This window comes from Seriola lalandi, unplaced genomic scaffold (genome assembly GCF_002814215.2).
Source record: "Seriola lalandi dorsalis isolate HSWRI2012SDOR001 ecotype SW California unplaced genomic scaffold, Sedor1 jcf7180002053060, whole genome shotgun sequence".
Taxonomy (NCBI): domain Eukaryota; kingdom Metazoa; phylum Chordata; class Actinopteri; order Carangiformes; family Carangidae; genus Seriola; species Seriola lalandi.
Genome location: NW_019523613.1, coordinates 35,600 through 62,138, shown reverse-complemented (window position 1 = coordinate 62,138; position 26,539 = coordinate 35,600). Strand labels below are relative to the sequence as shown.

The 26,539-nt window shown below is 39.5% G+C and overlaps 4 protein-coding genes across 6 annotated transcripts; 3 read left to right on the top strand and 1 right to left on the bottom strand.

Annotated features, from left to right (window-relative positions):
• Positions 1-381: 381 nt before the first annotated feature.
• ecm1b (extracellular matrix protein 1b) lies at positions 382-7,046 on the top strand. Its single transcript, XM_023400841.2, has 9 exons — positions 382-638; positions 2,114-2,182; positions 2,337-2,399; positions 2,716-2,996; positions 3,807-4,012; positions 5,330-5,618; positions 5,735-5,931; positions 6,185-6,272; positions 6,432-7,046. The coding sequence occupies exons 1-9, from the start codon at positions 569-571 to the stop codon at positions 6,612-6,614; spliced, it is 1,446 nt and encodes a 481-aa protein (XP_023256609.1). The 5' UTR covers positions 382-568; the 3' UTR covers positions 6,615-7,046.
• Positions 7,047-7,732: 686 nt separating this feature from the next.
• Positions 7,733-19,508, top strand: pip5k1ab (phosphatidylinositol-4-phosphate 5-kinase, type I, alpha, b). 3 transcript variants are annotated; one of them, XM_023400839.2, is made up of 17 exons: positions 7,746-7,803; positions 9,783-9,821; positions 11,012-11,046; positions 11,518-11,610; positions 11,855-11,985; positions 12,119-12,236; positions 12,756-12,908; positions 13,065-13,364; positions 14,364-14,599; positions 14,729-14,812; positions 14,944-14,992; positions 15,133-15,217; positions 15,346-15,513; positions 15,629-15,761; positions 15,845-15,907; positions 15,999-16,098; positions 16,228-19,508. In XM_023400839.2, exons 1-17 carry the CDS (start codon positions 7,758-7,760, stop codon positions 16,228-16,230), a joined length of 1,836 nt encoding a protein of 611 aa, XP_023256607.1. In that variant the 5' UTR covers positions 7,746-7,757; the 3' UTR covers positions 16,231-19,508. The 3 variants fall into 3 exon arrangements, with proteins under 3 accessions (XP_087028616.1, XP_023256607.1, XP_087028617.1); XM_087172490.1 differs by lacking the exons at positions 9,783-9,821; positions 16,228-19,508 and having other exon boundaries at positions 7,733-7,803; positions 15,999-16,174; XM_087172491.1 differs by lacking the exons at positions 7,746-7,803; positions 9,783-9,821 and having other exon boundaries at positions 10,840-11,046.
• A 153-nt stretch (positions 19,509-19,661) lies between these two features.
• On the bottom strand, positions 19,662-20,116 carry LOC147819476 (C-reactive protein-like). Its single transcript, XM_087172493.1, has 2 exons — positions 20,101-20,116; positions 19,662-20,056 (listed from the first exon to the last, which is right to left on the bottom strand). Exons 1-2 carry the CDS (start codon positions 20,114-20,116, stop codon positions 19,662-19,664), a joined length of 411 nt encoding a protein of 136 aa, XP_087028619.1.
• A 903-nt stretch (positions 20,117-21,019) lies between these two features.
• LOC111650919 (26S proteasome non-ATPase regulatory subunit 4-like) lies at positions 21,020-25,910 on the top strand. Its single transcript, XM_023400854.2, has 10 exons — positions 21,020-21,082; positions 22,108-22,248; positions 22,330-22,444; positions 22,947-23,033; positions 23,546-23,614; positions 23,723-23,938; positions 24,289-24,397; positions 24,513-24,650; positions 25,292-25,347; positions 25,439-25,910. Exons 1-10 carry the CDS (start codon positions 21,057-21,059, stop codon positions 25,607-25,609), a joined length of 1,128 nt encoding a protein of 375 aa, XP_023256622.1. The 5' UTR covers positions 21,020-21,056; the 3' UTR covers positions 25,610-25,910.
• The last annotated feature ends 629 nt before the right edge of the window (positions 25,911-26,539 follow it).

Here is a 26,539-nt window from a genome sequence, read left to right as displayed (position 1 = left end):
TACAATGTGACAAATTGCTTAAGTAGCCTGTAAGTGGTCCAATCATAATTTTGCAGCAAAGAACAGCTGATTGGCTCAGCCCAACCAACAGGTGATAATTAGCAGCTCGGGTTAACGGTGGGAAAGTGTGTGACGAGTAAGTCAGGCCTGATTAAAAAAACAAACAAAAAAAACCCACAAATAATAATCATGTTTATACATGCGTTCAGGCTCGTCGACCTTTTACAGAAGAAGAGCTCATAATTTCCGCTTGAAGAGACCGGGATTTAAACGGTTCACATATGAGTCATGTTAAAAAAACTTCCTTCCCTCCCTCTTTTCTCTCTCTCCGCCTCATCCTTCCTGAAGCCCCACAACAACCATAAATGACTCTGCTCTTGTTGTGGGATCTCACTCTCACAGACGGACAGCACTTCAACCTCTGTTGGACCAATTGACGGGCCCGTCCGTGCGCTGCCCCGCTGAGCGTGTTTTCCTGGGCGGCCTCCGCTCTGCTCTGTGTGCAGGGAGATACAGACAGACAGTCAGCAGCACGAACACTGCAGGACAGATACGAACAAAGTTTGCAATGGGTTCGTCTTGGGCTTTAGTCAGCTCCACCATGTTGGTCTTGGTTTTACTGAGCTCAGCATCCACGGGTTAGTGCTGTTCTTTTTCTCCTTTTGTTGCTCATATCATGCTTGAATTTGTTGTGTTTGCTTCTGGCACATCAGGCCGGGCTCCATTTTTGTTTGTCTGAACAGCTGTAAGTGCGTTTAACTGTGTAACTAATGTAAACACACCATTAGTCCTGTAGCAAATAGACTTATAGATACGTGTCTGTTCAGATGTCTGCAGTGCTGGAAAATAACTACGTAGGCTACAATTACTACGTACTTGTACTTTACTTGAATACTAGCACTTCTGCTTCATTACACTTAAGAGCTAAATTTTTATTGCAACATCTACTTCATATATAGGCTACAACTACTTTGCAGATAAAGATTTTGAGGTAACAAAATATTGCATTTTTATAGATCACACTAAAATATATGCAAAATAATAGAAAAATAGCTGAAACTTAAAGAGCTGCAAGATTAAAATCAGATATTATGTGTAATATTTGATAATGAAACACTGACAGGAGCCTGGAGTATTTTGATTATAACTTATGTAAACAATCTGAATTCTTCTTCCATCACTGGTTGTTGCTCATTTTATTGTGTAGTGTGTTTACATAATTCTGTCAGGCTTTCTGTGTCTCTCTTTGTGTGTACAATTTTCCAGATGAGCACATCTTTGAGCAGTGTGAGGTTACTTTTGACCTTAACAAAAAAGGTGTGTGTATTCACATACTAGTGCAGTATCTCTGCAAAGAGCAGTTAGAATCTCAGTTGTTCAGACTGGCATTTGCACAGCTCTCACTACTTCAAAAGTAGAGAGGATAAAGTTCAATTTACTTGTCCCAAGGAGAAAAACTAAACCTTTGAAAACAGTTGTATAATGTCTTCTGTGGTTTTAAAGGGATCATTAGAGTCCCCCTTGAAGTTTGAGGTTCGGTAAAGATTTTTTCAGGGTTATGCACAGAGTGCTTGGGCTTAACCTAAGTCATGACTATACTTAATGTAGGTCAGGTTCAAGTGCAGAAATACAATATAAATATAAAGATGAGTGACAAATTAAAGGAAAAACCAACATAAAGTGTTGGACCACCATGTGCTGTCAGACTCTGTCATTGTTTCTACAAGACTCTGAACTCTACTGGAGGAATGAAAACCATTACTCTAAAAGATATTCTCCCTTTTGGTGTTTTGATGATGGTGGTAGAGAGCACTGTCTAACACATTGGTCCAAATTCTCCCATAGGTGTTCAATTGGGTTGAGATCTGGTGACTGTGAAGGCCATAGCATATGTTTCACGTTATTTACTTACTCAAACTGTTCAGTGACCCCTCGTGCCCTATGGATGGGGGCGTTGTCATCCTGTTTTTCCACTCTTTTTTTACAGTTTCAGATTTTTCCTTGGATTTTTCACCAGCCTGTTTCTGTCAGTCTGTTGCCTTAGTAGTCAATATGCAGACAGTAGCGTATTACCTCTGTAAAGAACTGTTTTAAAAATCAATGTGTCTTTCAGAGATGGAAGGACAAGATTCATTCATGTATCAGAGAGAGGTGGACTGGACAGAGCTCTTCGATCCCAAGGGTACTGTTTGTCTTCGTGTCGTCTGTTTTGACCTTGTTTTGATGCAAAGCAACATATCTGCATGTTTCCTTGAAATGTTTGTAATGTCTCCTCTGGCTTGTCAGCCTCGCTTCCTTGTAATACAACCATTGGTGTCCTTTCTTTATTTTTATAGAGGTCCCCATAGAGCAGGTGATAGTGTCTCCACCAGAACAGTTTGATATCCAGAGTGAGAGAGGTAAGCTTCTATCTATATATCTATCTATATATCTATCTATCTATCTATCTATCATTTTCTCTTACTTAATCTATCCCTTTCCTGTCTTACTCTACCAAACCATGTCCAATAAAGCCTCAATTATATAAAGAAAACACTTCAAAAATGCTGTTAAATTATACTGCCTTTATTGCATCAGGGGGCTCCAGACCAGGCGTCTTGACACCAAGGGGTGCATGTTTTTATTTTCCTCGTTCTTTTGAGTTTTCATTTACTTTGTGCCAGTAATACTGTAAAAGTATCAATTAACAGTATGATTCCTGTCCTTTTCTCTCAGATCCCCCAAGGTTTGGGCCCCGTTCTTTTGGTGGTCCTCTAATGCTGAACTACCCCGTTCAATTTCCTCCTGGCCGTCCGACCGCTGACAACCTCCAAGCCATCTGCCTCTATGGAGGCCGTCGTCCGAGTTACCCAAACTCTTACTTTCCTGCCTCTGGCTTTGGTCAGCAGAGGCGAAGGGCCAGCGCTCACAATAACGCAGAGTCCTGGTTTAGCAGATGCTGCGAAAGGAACCAGCCAAGTGAGATAGACGTGACGCTATGTTGCGCCACACAGGCGGTAAGCTTTCACAACAACTCCTTTAGCCGATTCAGCAATTTCGTGCTCTGTGTAAATGTAAAATGACAATGTGGTGTGTTTGATCTTCTTGCTCTTATTCTGTTTCTCTTAGTTTATTCCACTTTGTTGATATTATTTTTACTTTAAGCATTTTACAGTCGCATCTTCTCACTAGTTTCCTCATACTCAACAAGCAACGATGAAAAACACAATATATGATATAATGCAGTGTGGACATAAAACTGGATTCCACATCAATATGATATCGTATTAAAAACCAAGATACATTTCATGCAGTCCACTAAATCCCTCCTGTAGAAGAAGGCTGTTGATAGGTGTCATATTATTGCCAACTGTTGTAGCTTTGTAGTCTTATTAACTCTAATTCCTGAACCTGTATGTAAAAACGGCATGAGAAATTCTTCACATTGCAGAAATGATGGTGCTTACATTTTTTAAAGAGAGCTGAAGGCCTTCAGCGCTTCCAGCCGATAAGACTATTATATGCAGCCCTGGGAGACATAACAGACAGGCCTTGGCATGAGCACCAGGGAGGCTGTCTGAAAGCAAGCAACAAACCTCTCATTAAGTATTACCTTAATCTTAACACTTTCCTCTTGCTTGTTTTTTTTTTTTTTTTTTTGGTTGTTTGTTTTTCATTTTTGGTTAACTATGTCTCTGTACTCCAGGTAATTGCGGGTGGTCCATTCATTCACTCAGCCTACAGCCTCAGGCATGCAGACTTTATGTAAGCATTAAAGGATTAATTCATACGCCCTTAACGTCTATGTTTTGCGATGTCTATTACAGTGGGAGCTGTCGGTCAAAACCTTCTGTGAGGAGGACTCGTCAGTGAAGGATCGTCTGTATCACTGCTGCAGACTAACAGGCAGTGACATGCTGAACTGCTTCAACAGCGACGCTCCAAACCCAAACTACCAACCAACAGAGGAGATCCCGTTGCCCCTGCTCCCTTCTACTACCGAATTCATATTTGACCCCCACCTTTGCCAGAGGTATGCAAGGAGATAAATAAGATGAGCACTGATGTTGACAATCTTATTAAAGTTGCATTGCTAAGTTACTATAATATTTTAAATCAGTGAAATTAAAGAATAATAATGCTGTGGCAGCTTTAAATGTGCTGCCAGCCATGTCTTAAAGAATAAGGCTTGTGATAATCTATGATTTTTTATCTTTCAAAGAATCTCATAAAAAGACCAAAGCCAACAATGAATTGCTTCCACACTACTAACACATACACTGCTTGTGTAGCCAAAGCCTTATACAGCTTACAGTTTATTCCTCTGTGTCACTGATCTCCATTGTTGTCCAAAAACTATTGAAAACACATCAGTGAGCCACATCAACATCATCACATCATCAACACTTTATTTTGAGTTAATTCTGCATTCTGCATGGCATCGCTTGAAGACTCATCTCTTCCAAGAGCACTTCCTCTCCTAACACCTCTAACACCCCAACATGCCTGACTAGCACTTACTATGCACTTTCTTGGCACTTCTTTACTTGATCTTCTGCACTTATTGAATAGATGTAGTACTTAGTATTTACACCGAGGTTTAGTGTTGTCCCTCCCTTGTAAGTCACTTTGGATAAAGTGTCTGCCAAATGAGTAAATGTAAATATAATGTGCCTTTTCCTTTTAAATCATACTGTATATTTGTGAGCCATTTTTGCATTTATTTCAGTTGGGACTGGGACTGAATGTCAAAGAGACGGACTAAATGTTCAATCAGACCCAAAACACCTCTGTGTTACAAATACGTTAGAGGCTGTGTGGGTGGGGGCATGTTGCCTCAGCTAACGGTGAGAAAGTGGAAAACATCCCCAGAAGTCCAGTCTGAATAATACACCCATGAGCTTGAAGGGTATCAAATACCAAAACACTTAACAGCAGTTCATAATATTATATAAATCACCAGAGTGTTACCCAGCAAGGCGCAAAAGTTTACCTTGGCTCAGCTTTTTTTTGGCGGATGACCCTGCATTTTTTTTTTTTTTTTTTTTTTTTGCGAGAACCTACTGCATTGAAACCCCCACTATGTCAATGGAGTGTTTTTTTTTTCACAGAGGATTGGTCTGAAAGTGCCCTGAAGCATTGTTGGGGCTGGTCTTTTCATGGTATTTGATGACAATAGGGAAAAATTAGAGCATCACCAGTCTCATCCTTAAAGACAAACAAAAGGTCAATAAAAAAGGATTGAGGTACTAAATATTGCAGAGCACACTTCCTTTATTTTAAATTCATCATAGAGGCTGAGGGAGGTCATGTTTGGCACTGACCTTTCTGTATGCTTCATACTTTACAGGACAGTGATGACTCCATACAGTGTCCGGTCAAACAGGCGAAAGAAGGAGAAGAAACCATCTACTTCCCAGAAAATTGACATCAATTTTCCTCTTGGACGACCCACCGCAGACACCATTGAATCACTGTGTCGCAACCAGAACCAACGCCCCCTCTACAGTGTCAAGTGCCTGCCAGGTTTAGGCTATGAATTGCTGGCTCATCAGGCAAAGACCACTAATCGTATGGAGAAGGGATTCAAACAGTGCTGCAAAAAGAAGAAGGATGTGCTCAACTGTGCTAATCGGAAGGTAACACAATGAACTTGCAACATAAATGTATCTTTTTTTAGCTCTTTATATTTACGTTTATCTTTAATTGAGTTATTTTTATACCTGCTCACGTCCACTCTCATTTTTTATTTTAGTGGAGTGAAGAGCTGAACAGGTTTTGCTCGGTGAATGCTGGACAGGTGGATTTCCACTGTTGTTCGAGTGTTGGGGAAAATGATCGATACAACTGTTTCCAAAACATTTCTCCTGACCCTCACTATAATATGACTTCTGCCACCGAAGAGCTGTCGCTTAACAAAATCTGTGACACTCACAAGATCATCAAGAAGAGGTAAGGCACTATCCTCTACATTTGTCCTTGCATCTGATTTTCTGTCTCCTTCATTCTCTCCTTCCTACAGTTTCTGTTCTTCTGTTCCTGATGCTTTTTGTCATTTCATCTGTCACAAGGAATACATGAATATCAAGCTACCTGATGTGCTGAATTCTCCAACCTCTTTTTCTTTAGTATTCTGTGTTATCATTCTTGTCATGGGTCTAAACATACTGTATGTGCACTTAGTAACGATGTGATTGCCTTTCAGGTTCCCTGTTGGTTTTCCACTCAAAAGCTTTGTTGACCAATGCTGCCCCCTGTCTGAAACAGACAAGACTGTTTGTTCTGTGCAAAAGGTGAGTTCAAAAAGGAAAGTGAGTCAGCACAAAGTCTAGTACAACATATCAGATGTCAAAGTTTGGGGTGGGAAAGTTGAAGAGCTATTAACACAAAATTCAGATTTTCTGATGCTATTTCTCTCTCTTTGCCTTGGCTTGTTATATCCATGAAATCAGATTGACGAGATGTCCAGGACCCTGTGTTCATCAGGGAGGGCTATCCCTCCAACTGTCCGCCGCTGTTGCCGCCTGTCTTCACAAGAGACTCCACGTTGTATCTCCAAAATTCTCATGGACGCCGTCACCAAAGCGACCAATCTCTTACGTCAGAAGAAGAAGAAAAGGTGCCCCATCTCCTGAACCCTTATAACGTTTTACTGCTGACCCTACTGGCATTGGGCCATTCAGGGAAATGGCAAACTAGCAGCAGAGGCCGCTTCCAGTCACGCAACAGGAAAAATGATTGCAGCACAAATCCCACTTAGAGGTTTGTAAGACGAAAAGAATATACAAAGTGTGTACTGCATATTTTTGTTTGAGATCACATGAGAAGCATTGCTATCACAAGAATACATGTATGATTAAACAAATGTATTGTGAAATGCACAATTTATAAAACACTGTTTGTGTCACTGTACCACTATTTTTGTAGCTGCTTTATACACATTTGATAACGAATCACATGCATTTTCTTGATTCCTTTGGAGCTGCAAGATCAGCTCTCTTCTTTTTATATGGTTTTGTGGTTAAGATCATATCTACAACAGTTCTATTAAAAACAATTGTACCTTTTGTGTGGTTTACTGTATTCTTTTCATGCTGTTAGTTTAACAGTGTAGACCTTGTCTGTGTGGCTGTTACAGTGAGGTACAATTTTAAACTCAAGCCAATGTAAATGTGATAGTCACAAATAAGTAAACAATATGTGGAATGAAAGGGTATTTGAAATACATACATTTTTACAGAGCTCAGAATATTGCATGGATACATTTGTATGAAGACTTCAATATATGTATATTAAACCACAATTTTCTCTGTGTTCTGTTTTATTTAAATTTTTAATTGTGATTTGTACTGTTTGTTTCAATACTAATGTTTACTTAACAACATGATTTTCGTAGTAGATTTTTAGGCTTCCTTTTAACATTTGACCAGGGACACAAGATGAAAATTAGCTTTCTTTTGATCAAGGAACATTGTCCCTAAAAAAAAAAACTATCAAACAAAGTTATTTAATTTGATTCGATTTTTTTCTGCCATTAATCCTAATAAAGTTAAAATATCACCATGTAAGAAATATATTCAAAGCCACTGGACATAAGAAATGATGACCTATCTTCAGTTTTATATTTTCAAACTTCAAATAATTTATTTTAGTACCACAGTAAAACTGAAACTGAAACTGTTCCCCTTCAGTCCGGCGGGGGCGCTGTGGTGCTGCTGCGACATGAGCATCAGAATTCAACTATCGGCGCTGTCTGTGATGTGAACAGTCAAACCATAATGGCGACTGCTGGGACAGCAGACTCGGGATCAACAGCCCCGACAGGTATCTAGAGGCTAAATATTCCTCAGTTTTTGTCTTCTAACGAACAAGCAAACATATCTGTGTAACATTTCGTAGTGATGAAAATGGTGTAATACGTTGACTTTGTCTTTATCATGTCCTGAATAGCCTGTTAGCTAGCTAGCATCGAGGCTTTCAATCCAACAAATGAACCAAGCAGTGGCTAGCTTGTTTAGCTGCCTTGTTGATCAACCTTAGTAGTAGTAGTTGTTGTTATCAATTAGAGCTTTAGTTAAAGGTCCATCAGCACTGATATCGAGTTATCTGTTGAAGTTAATAATACGAAATATTACCCGGGTCCGCGTTGGCTAGATAGTGTGTTTTGTTATCAAGCCGGTTATATCGTTATCGGTGTTTTTTTCTGTGCTAACAAGTTAACTGGACGCAGGAGGTAAAAGCACGAGGTGTAGAAAATATCGCTCTATTGTTGAATAAATGAACGGGACGTGTTCTGTGGCTGATGTTTCTAACGGGTCTATCCACCCAGGAGAAGTTAACGGTAGCTACACCGTTATCCCCTCGCTTTCCTCGCCCATACACCCCTCCTCCTCCCCCTCCTCCTCAGTCTGTCTGTCTGTCTGTCTGTCTGTCCAGGTTTGCGGTAAAGTTAACTTGCAGTTTCCATTTGGTATCTTCAACACATACCCTCTTATCAGTTATTTTCCAAAGTTTCACAGTTGAGGTGATGTATTATCAAAAAAAATGTTGAGCTTATTGATCTCCTACATTATTTAAACCAATGACACAGGCCTTTCATGCTTATCTAGTTGATTACCAGACTTCTTTCACTCTGCTGTTCATGTTCAGTTGATGAAAGGTTCGTGTAGGATCTCTGATTTCAGATCTATGCATGGTGAATTGCTTATGAGCTGGACTCTCTCTGCTTTCAGAGGCCACACAGATACAGACGGGTGGTGGGCAGTTCAAGTGCTTTCATTGGTATTTTATTTTCTGAGGACAGGACAGAGGATGGAGATGTTTCATCTTGGTATCCATTTAGTTGTGCATCAGTTATTAGCTCCCCTGTGTGTAGAGGAGTTGCTCTTCCCTAGTAGCCACCCAGTCTGAATCAGTGAATAAAAATAGTGGCTTCAAAGCGCTCTTGTGGCCTCCAATTGGCTGACAGCCTGAGGCTGTACAAATACAAGATACAGCATTCTGTCAAACACACGCACACTCACACACACTTGAGTGACAGTAACATAATGTTGTTTCCCGTATTAGTCCTTATCGGCCTTGTTTCCTAATCGGGCCAAGAACCAGTATATTTATGGACTCTTCACGGGCAGAAAATGATTTTAAGAGACTCTGCATGTCCCATATTATTTCCTCATGCGAGCTGCAGGCTACATGTGAACAAGGCTGGCAGGGAGTTGTTTGGTATACAGGGGGGAACAGATGGTTTGCCTATTGTAGTAAGGCCTGTCACTAACAAGCTAAAGTCATTGTTAAGTAATTAGGTTAGTCTAATTCTAACCACGAATCTGCTGCACACTGTATGTTAGTGTCTGGTTCTACATTGAAAATTGTAATGTGATGAAACTAGGACTGCAACTAGAAATGATTTTCATTATTGGGGAATCTGCCAATTATTATAGAAGAAAATGGTAGGCAAGGCAAGGCATTGTCCAAAAACTACTTGTTTTATTTGACTTTCAGCCCAAAAGCCAAAGACACAGTTTAATATCATGTATGATAATAGACAAAAGCAGCAAATTTAATTCATCAAATTTCATCTTCAAATTTATGAAGCCAGAACCTGGGAAAATGACTGAAATTATTCCTCAGTTATCAAAATAGTTGCTGATTAATTTTCTTTTTTAATTGCTTAATCATTTAATAATTTCAGCACTAGATAAAACACATTTTCTCGTACCTACAAACAGTGATGCTTTAAATTTGTTCAGTGTTACTCGTTTACTAGGTTAAGCCATTTAGGCTGACCATGTCCTGCTCCACAGATATTAGGACTCAGTTCTGGAGGAGAGCATTGCAGCGAGGTACTCGCATGGGTGTGTGTGTGAGTTTTTTCTGTGTGTGAGCAGAAACTGCATGAGTAGTGATGATATAGTGTGTTGTTTTACATAATGAGAGGGAATGTGGGAAGAATGATGTTCACTGTTTCCTGGTTGATTGCCGTGTGTCCCTGTTAACTCAGAAGAGATGCATGGCATTTCAGTGATTCTCCCATATTATTAACACTCCCCTCTCTCTTGGGTTGAGATGTCCACTTACTGTGCTTCGCCTGGATTGAGTCTGCTGGGCATAGATTGTACACACATCGTTACTACAGGTGTATAATCTTTGTAACATCTTTTTGTGTGTATGTTGACCTGTGGCACTGCAGCATTGAAGTAGATGTTGCCATTGGTTACAGGCTAGAGGTGCTTGCAGAGTGGGCGAGATAGTAGGTTTAAACAGCAAGTTTATGTAAGGACAGAGGAAATCATGTGGAGTATTTCTTTTATTTCAGTTGTGTTCTTATCCTATGAAACTACTGTGTGCTGTTTGTGAGGAGCAAAGAACATGAGTCTGTGTCATATATTATATTTTACTTCTTATTTTTGGTTATCAAGACAGTAAATTTTACACACATCCAGAATTTGTGTCTGCCTACATTATACCACTCCTATGTTTATCAGCTGAGTTTACCAAATGTATTGATTTAATATATGATAAACTAAGTTAGTGTGAGACACAAACTAGGCTGTGACACAAAAAAAACTAGAAATTGTACTTTTTTTTTTTTTTTTTTTTTTGAAAGGAGGTAGTGTGTAGACTCATATCCTCGGGGACTGGATGAATCTGGAGCAGCCAGCTCAGGGGAGAAGTAGTTCCAGTTCACAGAGAGCTGGTGGTATCAGGGGCAGAGTTAGTAACTGTGGCCACATTTAGGTCTGGGCTCATCATTGGCTGTATAGTCATCAGCCAGTGCTGGAAATATCCTGGCTAATTAACCAGCAGTGGGTTTCTCAAATAGTCATTAACAGATTCTTCCATGTTAAAAGCTGCCAATTGAAAATGACAACAAGCATCAAGTTTGCACTGACTGCTTCGGTTGACATGTACATGGGTTTCATGAAGTCAAGTCTGAACAAGGGAAGTCTTTAGTATTTTCTTTTGTAGCTTCTTAAGAGTCATTGTCGCTCACATTGTAAAATCACAATTTAATTTGTTTTTCTTTCTTTAGGGACCAGCAGCATCCGAAAAATGGCCCCTTCAGAGGTAACGATGTCTGAAATTTCCTCACTGAATTGACAAAACATCTCTGCATTATGTATAGCCCCAAGTAATGTAAATGTTGATCCAGTCAACTCTGTGCAGGGAAGCACAACAGGTTTAAAGAGTTCAAGCCTGCATTCATGCAGCCATCATGTGTCACAACATAGCATTACAAGTGAAGCATTGTGGTGTTACAGAGATGCCTCGGCCTACAAATTATATTCTTCAGACCGAAGGGAGCATGGTTAAGATTCCAGAAAAAATCACATCAGCATCTCTCAAAAATGATTGCAATGTCATTTTTTATTTATTTTTTATTTTTTATTTTTTTTTGAGTATTGTTAAACCCCAGTTGATGGCATAAGGTTTTCATGAGAAGATGTTTACCCAATTTGGTTTAAAGCTTACTTACAGCTTGCTCTTTGTCTTGTGTTCACCGGCATTAACACACACACTGTCTGTCCCTCTCCTCAGATACCTGGCTCTTCAGGCACAACTCAGAGTATGAAGAAGACTATTGGACACCGGGGTGTTGAGACCACCACAGGAGAGACCACCTATAAAAAGGTTAGAGCAGCGTAGGGGTCGGTGACACTGGTTTGTTGACACCCACAGCACTGAGCAGCAGATATGAAAAGTGGAAAAAGACCAGTGTGTACACGCACATGTTTGGTGTTTATGTTCTAAAATTAGTTTGGGAATTCCTATCACCGGGCACCTAAAAATAGTGAGTGAAACAGCAGAAGTCACATGGGGTAAAATGGTGTTGGTTCCGATACTTACCCTCTCTATTCCCCTCTGACCTCTCCAGACCACGTCATCTGCCCTAAAAGGTGCAATCCAATTGGGCATCACTCACACGGTTGGCAGCTTAAGCCAAAAGGCGGAGAGGGATGTTCTCATGCAGGACTTTGTGGTGGTCGAAAGCATCTTCTTTCCAGGGTTGGTAGAATAAGTCGTAGTTGAATAAACATAGCAATTTTTTTTTTTATTTTTTTTTTAATTTTTGTTTCACATTTCATTTCACAGTTTAATGGCCTTTCTGTCTCTTGCTCTGTCTCTCATGTGTTTTCAGTGAAGGCAGTAACCTGACACCTGCTCATCACTACAGTGACTTTCGCTTTAAGACCTACGCTCCCATTGCCTTTCGTTACTTCAGGGAACTGTTTGGCATTCGACCAGATGACTATCTGGTCAGTTATTGCACTAAACACACACTGCCATATTTAGAAAAAGTGTTCTTGTTTTGGCTTTTGTCACTGTCCTCATATTTATATTGGAGACTGGTTTAGTTCAGTGTTCATCTGTAGTTGCTCCCTTTTGAGGATGAAAAGAGACACTCGTTTAATGGGCAAAGCATGAAAGTCCTTCTCATTCACATGCTCCTACCAATTGGAAATGGGCCCCATGTCTCTGTAATCAAGCTACTTCAGTAAAGTGACTGTGCAGTCAGAAGTCATGCATGTTTTTCTATGAAGTGGATAATATGCATGTATATATTATTTAATTAGGGTTTTTATTTTGAATACATTTTCTTAGCATCTCCCTTCTGTCCCCCTGGAAACCTCCTGACAACCACCTGGGTGTTTTCCACCCTCAGGTTACCACTATTATCAGGAACCACTGGTTTAATTAAATTAGAGTTCTGGATTTGCCAACATGTTTGCTCTGTTTTGACTGAATACTAATGCAGACTCCTCTTGCTCTTGAAGTATTCTCTGTGTAACGAGCCACTGATCGAGCTGTCTAATCCCGGAGCCAGCGGATCTCTCTTCTACGTCTCCAGTGATGACGAGTTTATCATCAAGACTGTTCAACACAAGGAGGCTGAGTTCCTCCAGAAACTCCTACCTGGATACTTCATGGTGAGCCTGGATAGAGTGTGTTCAGTATGAGTGATTATTATAACTATACTTATCATGAGAGTAGGAGGTTTAAATGAGTGGGAGCAGTAATTTCTTTCTAATTTTAAGTGTGTAAAATATCTAATCTTTATTTTCTATATTCCTCCTCCCTTCTAGAATATAAACCAAAACAAGCGCACTCTGCTGCCCAAGTTCTACGGACTGTATTGTGTTCAGGCAGGGGGTAAGAATATCCGTATTGTAGTGATGAACAATCTTCTGCCTCGGATCATCCCCATGCACCTCAAATACGACCTGAAGGGCTCCACCTATAAGAGACGAGCCTCCCCTAAGGAGAGAGAAAAGGCTGTTCCCACTTACAAAGACCTGGACTTTATCCAGGACTTGCCCGACGGCCTGCTGCTGGAAGCGGACAACTTCAATGCTCTGTGCAAGACTATACAGAGGGACTGCTTGGTGAGTCACAGAAACACTTGTTTTTCATTGACTGATTGAATGTTTCACGCACTCAAGCCTCTGGACTCACGTGGAAGTACAGGGCACACTTGTATGCATTGATATTATACAGACAGTGCACAAGCAGAATACATTATTGTTATATCATCACTAGATAGACATATTTTCTGCCAAATAGATACACAGGATCTAACATCAAGTCTTTCACTATCATCTTGTGGAACAAATGTGCAGAAATATGAAAACAGACACTATTTTTCAGCTGTCAAACTCGTTGTTTTTTTTACAGGGGCGTCTGTAATATTCTGTTTTTCCTCAGGCAGTTCAGTGTTGTTTGTTGCTTAAAGATGAGCTCCACCACTGCTGATCAGGAGTCTAGTGTTGAATAAAATGACTCATGCTCGCATGACACTGAAAACTAATACTTTGTTTACTTTGAGGGATGATTCCCTTTTGAAATGATGGGATTAGACTAGGGACATTTATCATTGTAGTTAGCACGAGATGTCAATATGTTCTGTGTAATTTTGGATCATTGGTCTTGGGAAAGCCACACAATTTAAAGGACAGAGGCTGCATGCGATTTATTGAGCAGAATATATCTCTTTCCATTAGAGGTCTTTGTTAGTGCTCTGTCATCACTCTTGCTTTTCTTTTCTTTCTTTGAATAGATGCATCTATTTTTAGTTCAGTTTTACTGTCCCCCTCAACCGATATAAGAAAATATTTTTAAGTAATGGCCCTTATAGTCAAAATACAAAGATTGCTCATAATTGAAGTTGCATCTAGCATCATACAAAATAATGCAAATAATATTTTGAGTGTAAAGGTTTGCCACGGTTTTTCTACAGCTGTACCTTCAAAGCAAAATCTGGCAAAAATATGTTGTCTGATTCTGTGTGTCTGCCTGTGAATCTCTGTGTGAATGTCAAGATATGTGGTAGTGCTTCTGCTGATGATCGTGTCAACTGATTTATTATATGTGTATGTTTAATGTAGCTCTTACAGAGTTTCAAGATCATGGATTACAGTCTGCTGATGGGCATCCACAACATGGACCAGGCTAGTCGAGAGCGGGAGCGTGCTGGAGGCAATTCGGGGGACAGTGGTGGATCAGAGGGAGCCGTGACTCCAGATCAGCGCCGGCCACAAGCCCAGAAAAGTCTGTACTGTACAGCCATGGAATCCATCCAAGGGGAGGCCCGAGGGAAGGGAGCTTTAGATTCAGAAGACCAGTGAGTCTTATTACCCACCTGACGACAAGCAAAGCTGAATTTGAACTGAAGTGTTTGTTTGTGGTGTAATCTGCGACTGGAACATGACAATTAAATGGTCTTTTGTCACCTCTGGCATTGTCCTTCCAGCATGGGTGGCATTCCAGGTCGTAATACTAAAGGAGAGAGGTTGCTGATCTACATCGGCATCATCGACATTCTCCAGTCCTACAGGTCGGTGTTTCAGAGCAGCCAAATCAGTTTCTAGCATGAACATTTGTTCATAATTCAGGAACCAGTTTCCCACCTACATTACCCATTTAGATAACTTGCAGTAAATAGTTTTCTTTTGTCTTCCTATTTAGGTTTATTAAGAAGTTGGAGCACTCCTGGAAGGCCTTGGTCCATGATGGGGTAAGAGCCTTCACACTAAATGTTTTGTGATAGAAAAAGGAAAAGTTACTGAGCAGAATGGCTCAGAATAGAGTGTATTAACTTGGATATGTTAGTGTTTGTCAGGTTCTAATGGCTCTGTTGCTATTTTACCACTTTAGGACACAGTTTCAGTTCACAGACCTGGCTTCTATGCAGAGCGTTTCCAGCAATTCATGTGCAGCACAGTGTTTAAGAAAATTCCACGTAAGTAAGCATATGCATTCCCACTGCTGTTAAGATCTTGATGCATTGACAGCTTAGAAAATACAGAATTGAAAAGTTCTGGTGCCTATATTGATCATTTCCACTTTAATGTGCCCTGTCTTCTTTAGTAAAACCATCACCATCTAAGAAGAGTCGTGGTGGCGGTCCGGGAGGGCTTCGAAGGGCCCCCACCCTGGGAGCTCCAACCCCGCTCTCCCACGCAACAGGACAGTCTGTCGACTCCAGACTGGTGTACCACAGCCACTTTAAAAGCACAGAGTCAGAGGCTGACAGTGGTAAGAGGCGGGGCATCACACGCAATGTTTATTTGTATCCACACCACAATTTCACTCATAGCTGTGCTCAAAGTGGAGATACTGGTGTTGAAATTTGCAGTAATGCTGTTCTCAGGTGTGCAGTCAGAAAGACCCGATCTTGTTCCGAGGACCCCTCCGCTAGTAGACAACCCTGCTGACTGTGAGGCCAACCTGTCCACCTCATCACTAGGCAGCACAGGAGTTGCCTCCACCTCTCCTCCCCTGCGGTAAAGACAATAACCTAAACACCTATTCTTCCATCTCACTTTCACATTGTTTTAATTTTCTTTTCTCTGACTTTTCTCTGCAGTTCTGTAGGAGTAGAAGTGCACAAATCAGCAAACATGGATCATGACCAGGGTGTTTCCCACAGGTACAGAAGACGGTGGCAGTCAATTTTGAATATATTTTTCTCAATTTTGTTAGTCATTGTGTCTCATTATTTGTCTTTTTCTCTGTTCCAGTTTTGGGGCAGAAGTGGCTGAAGACAATTTTGGCAACCTCTCTGGAAACGAAGATGTAGTTTCACTATCAGACATCGTCCCAGAGACCAACATCTGTTTTGTGAGTCTAAACGATGAAATTATACATCTCTGATTGAATATTATTTGTGGTTTTATTTTAGAAGTTGCCAGTAGTAGTTGTACATGTCCTGCACCTTTCATAATCCTTGAATTTCTTTTATCTTCACAGTAAAAAACAGATTTAGTGCCATCTATGGTTGAGGCGCTTCTGGACAACATGAGGTGGGTGGAAGTAAGGATGAGGAAAGTGAAAGTCTCCACCGCGGACCCCCTGTTGCACCTATGTTGTTTTCTCACCCATACACATAGTATATACAGGGATCGCTGGATGAAGCAACGAGGTGCAATGGAGGTGGTGACAGTGAGGAAACAATGATGGGAAGATCAAGAAGACAGTGTGCGGTAGGCCTTAGACCTTCCCAGCCACCAACAAAGTCACTGTGCACGCACATTTTGTCCACACCTTTTCCCAAAGCCTTGACGTCTTTCATGAACACCTGGAAAAAAAGGTGCACGACCCTGAATTGACAACTCTTTACTAACCGCGGCAGCATTAAATTGATCAAAAAAGGATTTTCCTTAATTTTCACAACTCGTCTGTCTGCTGCAACGTCATAATAACCAAAATAATTTGTTGTATATTATAAAAAGTCACCAGTGGATAGTGAAGGCAGTCAAATTCTCCATGAAGAGTCAGTCCTTGTGCCCACTTTTCACAGCATGAAGAGATGTGAGTGGGCACAGACAGCATTTCAGCAGGAACACACACACACACACACACTTAAGAGCACATGGAGGGCATGGCCTGCAATTGTAGGAGTGAATGCTTTCCTGTGTGCTCATGCACAGTCTAAGTGGGTTCACATTTCTGTGACTCACGCACTAGTGTTCCTGTTCCCGCACATCCATTTCCCCTCAGTACGCCTCATGAGCAGGGGGAACTCTGAGCTATCAGTGGTCATTGTTCAAAATCAACACTCGCTGCTGTCGACTCTGCAATCATGTATGCATTTCTTTTTACTGATTGTGGATGTGCAGTATTTGTTTGAAGTCAGATTTGGAAACGCTGAAGGAATGGGTTGAACCAGACATCTATGGTAATTTTGTTCCATGTTTGGTAATAAGTTATTCTGCTGGAAACCACAGTGGTGCTGCAAAGGTCCATCTAGATCTTGCCACTGCTGAATGTACATTACAATGTTCTTATATAGAATGTGTCTTATTAACATGGCAGACCACATTTTATATAACCCTGAAAATCTCCCCCTCTGATGTGACCATATGTGCTGAAATATAAATGAATTCAGAGAGAAGAGCTGTCGGCAGCATTGCTGGCCCAGTAGATGCTGTTAAGTGAAGTCATGGTATGAACTTAATAGAACAGTAACATTCAAGCTACTGTCTGTCATGTCTGTGCCTTTACATGTTTCTCCCCTAACGTGATGTATAACTGACATTTTTTACAGGTTAGTCTTGTAGTCACACAGAAACCTGCCTTATCACTACAGCTGAAGTTGTCAAACTGCCATTTGTATGTCTGGACCAACCAATCAGTTGTCAGGGTTTAAAAGAATTTCAGATTTTAATACAAACACTAATACAATCCTTTTTGTTTATATGCATGTCAAGTGATCAATCACCTTGGTTCATCAGCTCAGCTAAACCTTGTAACTGACATCAGACGAAACAGATATCTGTCTCTTAGTATTAATTTCTGCTGGTTACAGAAATGAAACCCACCCACATCCACTCTTGGACCAATATTACTAAACATAAAATTATTTTTTGTAAATTGTTTTTTTTTTGTTTTTTTTTGTTTTTTTGTATGTACTCTTACTAATTTTTTACTTGGCCGGTTCATAGAAATTAAGCCGTGTTTTCACAAAATGTTTTGTGTTTATCTTGTTGTTTAGGGCACTAAACAAGCCACCGATCATGCTTGGCTGAAAGGCCCCCCCCCATGAGATATTTCTGATATAGAAATTTGAACCACAACCAGGTTGAAGTGTCGCAGAACTCAAGATCTTAGACGTCATCTCATTTAATGGATTACTGTTAATGTTTGTTGAGCACATGTGGTCTGTGCAGCAGAGAGGGAGAAGGGGAAATGTGAGTTATGAATATAGAAAAGGAGGACAATTACTCATGTTCATCAATGCACAGTTGAGGATTCAGGACTGGGCCTTTTGTATTATAAGCCAATCGCAGCACCAAAGAAAAGAGAAGGGAGATCCTGTGAATGTTCAGGATCCAGTATAGTTGATATGAAAATGAAATGAGACACTCCTGGACACCTGCATGGACTGTTGTAAATGGTAATAACACTGGGTTGACCTGTGTTTTAAGGATCTATTATTAAACTGGATGTTTTTTGCTAAATAATTTCATGTCTGATAGGATGTATCTGACATCGTCCCTGTAAAGATTTATTTTTCTTTATCAAACAATTATTTTACTTTGGTCTGGCCTGAGACATTTCAAGAGGTAACTCCACATTCCTGTCAAAAGTTTGATTTACTGCAATTGTGGTAGCTCTTAGAACCCATTATTTACCACCTTTTTGTAGTTGGAAAAATGTACTTGAAATTGATTACTTTTGATATACTGAAATGTAAAATACTGATTATTTCAAACAGATCAGTTTAAAGTTGTATTTATTTGGTTGAGAGTCAAACAGCCACCAAAGAAAAACACTCCAAGAAAATCTGATTTGGGAAAAAAAAACAAAAAAAAAAGCAGATTTTATTTTGTGACAGCTTGATTTTGATGTTTTATGGTATAACTTCTGTTTTTTGTTTTTTTTGTTTGTTTGTTTTTTTAATGGGTGGTACAGTGATACAGACCAGTTGTGTCACAGCGATGTACTACACCCATGGCACAAGAGAAACATCATCCTTCGGTGCTTAAAAGGCGGTGCACTCAGCATAGACACTACAATACATTTGAAGTAATGCAATATGAACCACAATCTGTCACCTTTCAGCTCTAGGAAGTATATTTATTAATGATTGTTTGCTGTCGGCTGAAATGATAAAGTTGTATTATGTACCTTAGATGATTGTACGTATACTGTAAACTGACAGAAGGATGTCTGAAAACTTTATAGTGTGTATTGCCTATGAAGGGGGACTATTTGACAATTTCACTTTTTATATTTCATGTTTAGATTGTGATATGATAGCTATATTCTCTCCATGATGATTCTGGGTTGTTAAGCTCCCATGCTTTTTCTACATGAATGTTTCACACGGCTTACGAGCCAATGTTGCTGGTTGTCCTATATGCTTCAATTACTATATTTTTACTGTGTATAAAATGTGTATATGTACATAGGAGTCACGGAAATGCCTTCTCATGCAATATGTGCTGCCTGTCCCTCCTGCCATGTTTCAGTTATGTGGTGGTGATGTTCTCATGTCTGATTTTAAAGGATTAAACATATTTTCTAAATCTTGGTTTTGGTCCCTATGTACCTGTTACTAGATGTCTGTGAATTACAAAAGAAAAAAGTCTGACCATCTTTTAAGTATCTGAAGAGATTTTAATCATCTCGAGAGAACAGTATTCACACAATACAGTGGATGCTGTAACAAATGTTACCTATCATTCAGTTTTACACCCTGTTACATAACTTGGTGGTTCCTCATCCACAAGAACCTGTCCTGTTAGTTCATATTCAAGGGAACGCCAATCAAACACATTGCCCGGGGCTAAGTGTTTGTCATTCAAATAGTGTTTGAGCTGATTGGCAGAGAGGATGTAGTCCCACATGTGGACTCTAGAAATCATACAAATGAAAGACCAATCTGTGCTTAAACTTGCAACATAGCTGTCAGTCTGTTGGCCCAGGACGGTGATGGGTGTTCCGCTGGTGGGCTTGATGGTTGGCTTGCTGTCCATCCACAGCTGAGCCAACCCATTGTCAGAGCACCAGGTGGCACACATAGAGTGCCAGGTGTTTGGAGGAAATGACAGCAATAGAAAGTGTGTGTTCTTTTCTTTTTTGCAGTAATTTTATGATTATACAATCACTTCAGCTCACTTATTGCTTCATTCATCACAGCTTGGCAGCTTCTGTAGTTTTACCATCTCTTTTAAAAGAGAAGTAAATTCAATCATCAGTGTTTTTCAAAATAACAAATGACTAAGTTTGAAAAAGAATTAGAAAAACTCTTTGATTTTTTGAGGTATAGAGTATCCTTTACCTTGTAGCCTGGCTGTGTCAGCTTTGTGTTGATGACTGGGACACTCCAGGTTTGGTTTGTCTGACCTACTTTTACCTGTGAGACAAAAGTTGTTTGCCCTGCTTTCACTGTGGAGGAGTGTGGACTCTTTCCCGGTGAGACACTTTTTGAGTCTGTAGGCTTATATATATATATATATATATATATATATATGTATATATTTAAATAAATAAATAAATAAATGTATATATGTATATATATAAATATATATTTATCTATTTATTTATATATTCTAATGGCTAACTTGCATGATTCCATGATTCATTTTTGCACTAATGTCACATGCTAGACATCCTTCTATCACAGGGCACCTATAGACTGAAGCATATGAGGTGGTGCCCCTACAGAAGTATTCTATAAATCTCACTGAACAAACGTATTCTGTATTAAGATGTCTGCGCATTCACAACCAACAGCCCCAAGAGATGCCCCCTTTTTCAGTGTTGCCCTGGCCATTTGAGAGTCTGTGCACACCACTGATCCAAGACACAGAATGCAGTCTGATATACTAGCTGTGAACCTCACAGAGCAAGAAATGCTCTGAAGAAAGAAGGTTAATGTTGTTATAGTTGTTTACTTGAGTGTGAAATTAAGCCTCTCCTCTGGAGCGCAATGAATCCCACCATTATTAATAGATGTTAATTATATTAACATTGTATGAAATTCATAGTGTTTTTTTCCATATATTTTTCTCCCTTAAAAAACTGCATTACCCACAAACCATCACGATGACGTAGCAACCACAGACGTCAAGATGGTGCTTGAAAGTACTATGGTCTGGTAAGGATTTAGAAATACGTTTAAATTTAAAACTAAGAAGGCTAACTTTATTCAGAGTAAGTTTTTACTTGATGGACTAAGTTTACATCTTTTGGTGTCGTTTGTCTGGAACATTCATGCAGGTTTACTTGTTATATTTTGGATGCAAGATGCCCAAGCTATTCCCTGAGTCACCTAGCTAACGTTAGCCAAAAGGAGCTTCGAGTACACAGCTAACCAACAGCTTTTTAGTCAGGTTACGGCCATTTAACAAGTTATGTCTTCACTAACGCTTATCAATGTAGCGTTGTTTCATAGCGTTTGTGGATCTCAAATGTAAAATCCAAATTGAGCCTCAAATTGAATAATGCCGTTGTTTAACGCGTTAGCATTAGCTAGCTAGCAAAACCTACTGTCATTGTCAAAACATGTAACTGCTTTCCAGAGGGGTCTATTGTTGCCTTTAATTGAGCAGCCTAACAAACCAAGCTAACATGTTATTCAGTTGTATTGTTATAGTTATCACACTGACAGGAGCCGTCTTTAAATTGAGGATGCATTCAGGGAGAGTACACAACATGAAAGACCTGTTTGAATAAAAAATATTTCAATTTTTATAAGGTAGCAGTTTGCTGCAGGGCTATCATGGGTTTTATTTTGTTATTGTGTTCGTTAGGGCTGCTTCAATTATTTTAATCATTGTTTAAGTCACAGATTGTTGTTTTCATTGATCGATTGATGAAATGGCTATAAATGCACATCATAGTTTCCTAAAGCTCAAAGTGACGCCTTAATATTGATTGATTTGTCCACTATTCTCAACTGCGATGTACATGTACTGTAAGTGTATTGTCATGTGGATATTGGTATAACAACCAATATTTATACAATCTGTGTAGTTTACATTGTTTGAACCAGTAATTACAACACTACTACAGAACTACTTGCAGATGGGTTAAATGCAGAGGTTTAATTTCCTGTGTGTGTAAAACATACCTGGATAATAAAAAATTCTTCTTCCTAACATGACTGTTCATTTTTCTTAGTGTGGATAACAGTGAGTACATGCGAAATGGAGACTTTCTGCCAACCAGGCTGCAGGCTCAGCAGGATGCAGTTAATATTGTTTGTCACTCTAAGACCCGCAGCAACCCTGAAAACAATGTGGGCCTCATCACCATGGCAAAGTAAGAGGCAATGTGTTTTGAATTTATGTAGTAACTTTTAAAATATAGTAATTTAATAACAAAAGTGTTACGTCTCTGCAGCAACTGTGAGGTGCTGACCACACTGACTCCTGACACGGGGAGAATACTGTCCAAGCTGCATGCTGTGCAGCCTCGTGGAAACATCAGCTTCTGCACCGGCATCAGGGTGGCACATGTGAGTTTGTGATTTTCATTAGTGATAAAGTACAGTGCGCTCCTGCCTCTCCTACGGGACACCAATAGACGAGCTGAAAAAGAATGAATTTTTAGGAACATTTGAATAAGCATTTATCTAAAACTAGGGCAAACTTTAGTTGCTTGCTGTCTCTCATGACAGAGTATGAACACAGGGCAACTGGTTTGAGATTCAAAAAGGGGATTTGACATTATAGGCTTTTTCATAGCAGACACTTCACTTCTCATTGCAGGAAAAGCACAGTAACAAGTAACATTCAGTTGTCTCAGTTAGCCATTCCAGTGACCCTACTTACAGAACTGGAGCTCGCTCACCTAAATATAATGCAGCCTTCATTAATGTTATTTTCTTTCCTGTTCCTGCTATGACATGGAAAATGTCTGTGGTGAAAAAGATCTTACTCTTTTAATTGACACATAAATGCACTTTGTCAATTGATATGGACTTACTTTTTTTAAATATGCTATGTCTCTCTCTGTAGTTGGCATTGAAGCACAGACAGGGCAAAAACCACAAGATGCGCATTATTGCATTCGTTGGTAGCCCAGTGGAGGACAACGAAAAAGAAGTGAGTGTGTTTTGCCTGTTACTAGTTATCATGTATTACTGGGGAAGAGATTTTCAACAATATCAGACTATAAAGATCTTTTTTGATGTGATGGTAGACAGTAATTATGATAAATAGTTACAGAATGCATTTTGAACACTGCTGTATGTATACACCAATGCAATAAGTCTGCTCCCTGGGTTACATAAAGATGTGACAAACTCAGCAGAAAAGGTCAATATCTATTAAGAAGTTAAACACAATTTACGACTAGTATGTTTTTTTCTGCAAATTATACCATTACATTATCAGTGGAAATGTGCAGACAGCAGAGGCCTCCTCTCAAAAGAGGATTAAATTGACATAATAAAGGTAACATTGGTGAATAATGTGATTCCTTAGTAATGCTTCTTCATGAATCAGGCACTTATTCATCTGCATAGTGACAGTGTACTAATATATCTGTCAGGTCCCTAATATAAAATGTTGTGTCATGTGTTTGTGACAGCTGAAATATTTCTCTTTTCCTGTAGCTGGTCAAAATGGCAAAGCGACTGAAGAAAGAAAAAGTCAATGTGGATGTCATTAACTTTGGAGAAGAGGTATTTTTTTTAATCAAGCAGCCACTTGAATATCTGATGTGCCCTTGTCACCGCTCTATGTCGTCTTCTGGTCCACATGCCCACCCTCAGTCTTTGTCTCCTCTGCAGGAGATGAACACAGAGAAGCTGACAGCCTTCATCAACACACTGAATGGCAAAGAGGGAGCAGGCTCCCACCTGGTCACAGTACCTCCAGGCCCCAGTCTAGCTGATGCCCTGCTGTCTTCACCCATCCTGGCTGGAGAGGGAGGTGCAGTTTTGGGCCTGGGTGCCAGTGACTTTGAGTTTGGAGTAGATCCCAGTGCAGACCCAGAGCTGGCCTTGGTAAGAGAGTCGAGGATAAAATATAAGGGTTCATTGTAGTATGTATAGTTCACTGAAATGAAAAACTACCCTCAAAACCATTATTTATCTTTTGGAATTTCTTTTTATATTCATTGTAATATTTTTGTTACAGCATATTCTGTGGTGTCATGCTTTGTGCTTTATTGCCAGTATTTGTAGTTACGTCTGCCTGTCATTTGGATTTGATGTTTTTCCAGCCATTTTACTATACAGTTGAAATAAGATCAAATTTTTTTTCATGGATAACTTGGAGAGAACCCATGTTTGATCAGTTTCATAAATTTTTTTTTTTTTATTGTTTTCTTCCTTTCTCTCCCTCTTCTTGCAAGGCTCTGCGTGTGTCTATGGAGGAGCAGAGACAACGACAGGAAGATGAAGCTCGCAGAGCTGCTGTTGCATCTGCAGCTGAAGCTGGCATTTCCTCCCCTGCTGCAGATGGTGGGGAAAATGTCCACCAACTCGATTTGCCCATCTCCTTTCCGTATTGCAGACAGATGGATTGTAGCTTTCAGCACAAGTGTGTTCACACGACATATTTTTCTTTCTCTTTCAGAGTCTGAGGATGCCCTGTTGAAGATGTCTGTTCCACATACAGACTCCTCCACACCTGCTTTACCAGACTTCAGCCGCATGACAGAGGATGAACAGATTGCTTATGCTCTGCAGATGTCCATGCAGGGACCAGGAGCAGGTTAAACATAAATTAGACTTTTCTAAATTTCCCCCACCAGAGAATTAATAACCTATAATACAAGATGGGATACAGTAAACATCAGATCAACATTATTGTTGATCTGATATAGTGATGTTTTTAGATTTTTCTGCTAATTTATTAAAATCAAAAACTGAAAACTCTGTGCAAAAAGTGAAGGGGTCTGAATACCTTCTGATGCCACTGTATGTACCTTTTTATTAGGTATGATTGATTGTAGTAGTATGCATATGGTTCAGTTGTATTTGCACAATTTATTATGCCAGGTGAAGGATTTGGAGCCTGGAAAACATTCCCACATACCCTATGTTTTAGTCTTCGATCCATGTTTACTTAGTATCCTATATCTAAGTAATGCAACATGAGAGTTCAATTGTGGTATAACTCTTGTCACTACCTACTTTTGCAATGCTATAAGTTTTTGGGAATAGAGATTCAGACATTAGATGTAGTCAAAAGGCTGTGCTTTAATCACCTAGTGTTTTTAACTGTTGAATGTGTGTGATTTTTGCAGCACCACTCTATCCAGGAACATATAGACCAGGTTACAAATTAGCACACTTGTCTGCCAACCCCATTTTTTCTGCTCAATCAACATTTCTGTTTGATTTTTCCTGCAGAGTTTGGTGCTGAGGACATGGACACTGGAGCTGACATGGACTCCAGTGAGGCAAAGGTAAACACAAGTCTTTACTGGTAGTCATTTGTCATTTTGATAGGACTGAGAAGTGCTTTGTAAAGATGAGCTACAACATATCCGTGTCTAGGATGAAGAGGACTACGATGTAATGCAGGATCCAGAGTTCCTTCAGAGCGTCCTAGAAAACCTTCCTGGAGTCGACCCCAACAATGAGGCCATCCGTAACGCCATGGGCTCTCTGTCTTCCCAGACAGGCTCTAAACCTGACGCCAAGAAGGATGAGGAGAAAAAGAAATAAACATTCAAAGAGGAGCTGAATATATGATAAATAAAAAAGACCTGAGAATTGCACTGCATGTGTTATTCAGAGTTACTGTATTACTCTCCTCAATACAGGAAATGTTTTGTTCACCTTTGTTTATGTAGCTGTGTAAACTGTAAACAACTTTTGCCTTTTTTTCAACTTTAGGTTAAAGGACTATTCTGATTTCAGTTATTTTGTGTCAAGCACATATGCTTTCTTTTGAACCTTTTGTAATATAACTACTCATCAACATGGGCAGAATACAACCCTTAATAAATTTACAGAATACAAGGTGGTACTAAGTCTGAGTCTTGAAATTTATTTAGTTGTGATAGCTGCAGTAGTTCATCTCTACCTTCCCTCTCGTCTTATAATAATTATTAATGTTGCGTTTAAACTTACATACTATATAACTAGTACTACACAGTTAATGTCATATTCATGACCCAGGTAAAAAGCCTTTTTTATGATCTCTTTCAATGTTCTTTGTTAAACAACACTAATATAAGATATACAATGAATATAAATACATTTGGAAAGATGCATATGGACAAAACTTTACACTTAAATAACAGTCGTTTTCATAGCTTTCTTATTATGAGGATAGGGGACAGTATCAGTGTTTACAGTAATGTAACGTTTAAATGCAGGCAACAGTAAATTTGTTTTTATGTAGTACTTCTCTTGCAGAATATTCAGATTGACAAAAATATTTTTATGATGTAATATACAAAACCAAAAACGTATATTATGAGAACAGAGTTTGGGCAAGAAATTATTTTAAAAATTGCATAAATCTTTCCAGATTGATTTTTTTTTTGTATTTTTCAGGGATACAGTTTCGAGGATAACATTTTTAATTTAATTCATTTAGTTTTGTAAACAACACTAAACTGGAAATGTGAACATCTGGGAGGCTCTTGG

Excerpts from the sequence above, each read along its gene's own strand:
- ecm1b (XM_023400841.2), top strand. The coding sequence starts at position 569 with ATGGGTTCGTCTTGGGCTTTAGTCAGCTCCACCATGTTGGTCTTGGTT. Across the intron at positions 2,400-2,715 it reads TGATATCCAGAGTGAGAGAG|ATCCCCCAAGGTTTGGGCCC; the intron begins GTAAGCTTCTAT and ends CTTTTCTCTCAG. Across the intron at positions 2,997-3,806 it reads TATGTTGCGCCACACAGGCG|TGGGAGCTGTCGGTCAAAAC; the intron begins GTAAGCTTTCAC and ends TGTCTATTACAG.
- pip5k1ab (XM_023400839.2), top strand. The coding sequence starts at position 7,758 with ATGGCGACTGCTGGGACAGCAGACTCGGGATCAACAGCCCCGACAG. Across the intron at positions 7,804-9,782 it reads GGGATCAACAGCCCCGACAG|ATATTAGGACTCAGTTCTGG; the intron begins GTATCTAGAGGC and ends CCTGCTCCACAG. Across the intron at positions 15,762-15,844 it reads TCCACCTCTCCTCCCCTGCG|TTCTGTAGGAGTAGAAGTGC; the intron begins GTAAAGACAATA and ends TTTTCTCTGCAG.
- LOC111650919 (XM_023400854.2), top strand. The coding sequence starts at position 21,057 with ATGGTGCTTGAAAGTACTATGGTCTG. Across the intron at positions 21,083-22,107 it reads CTTGAAAGTACTATGGTCTG|TGTGGATAACAGTGAGTACA; the intron begins GTAAGGATTTAG and ends CATTTTTCTTAG. Across the intron at positions 25,348-25,438 it reads TGGACTCCAGTGAGGCAAAG|GATGAAGAGGACTACGATGT; the intron begins GTAAACACAAGT and ends ATCCGTGTCTAG.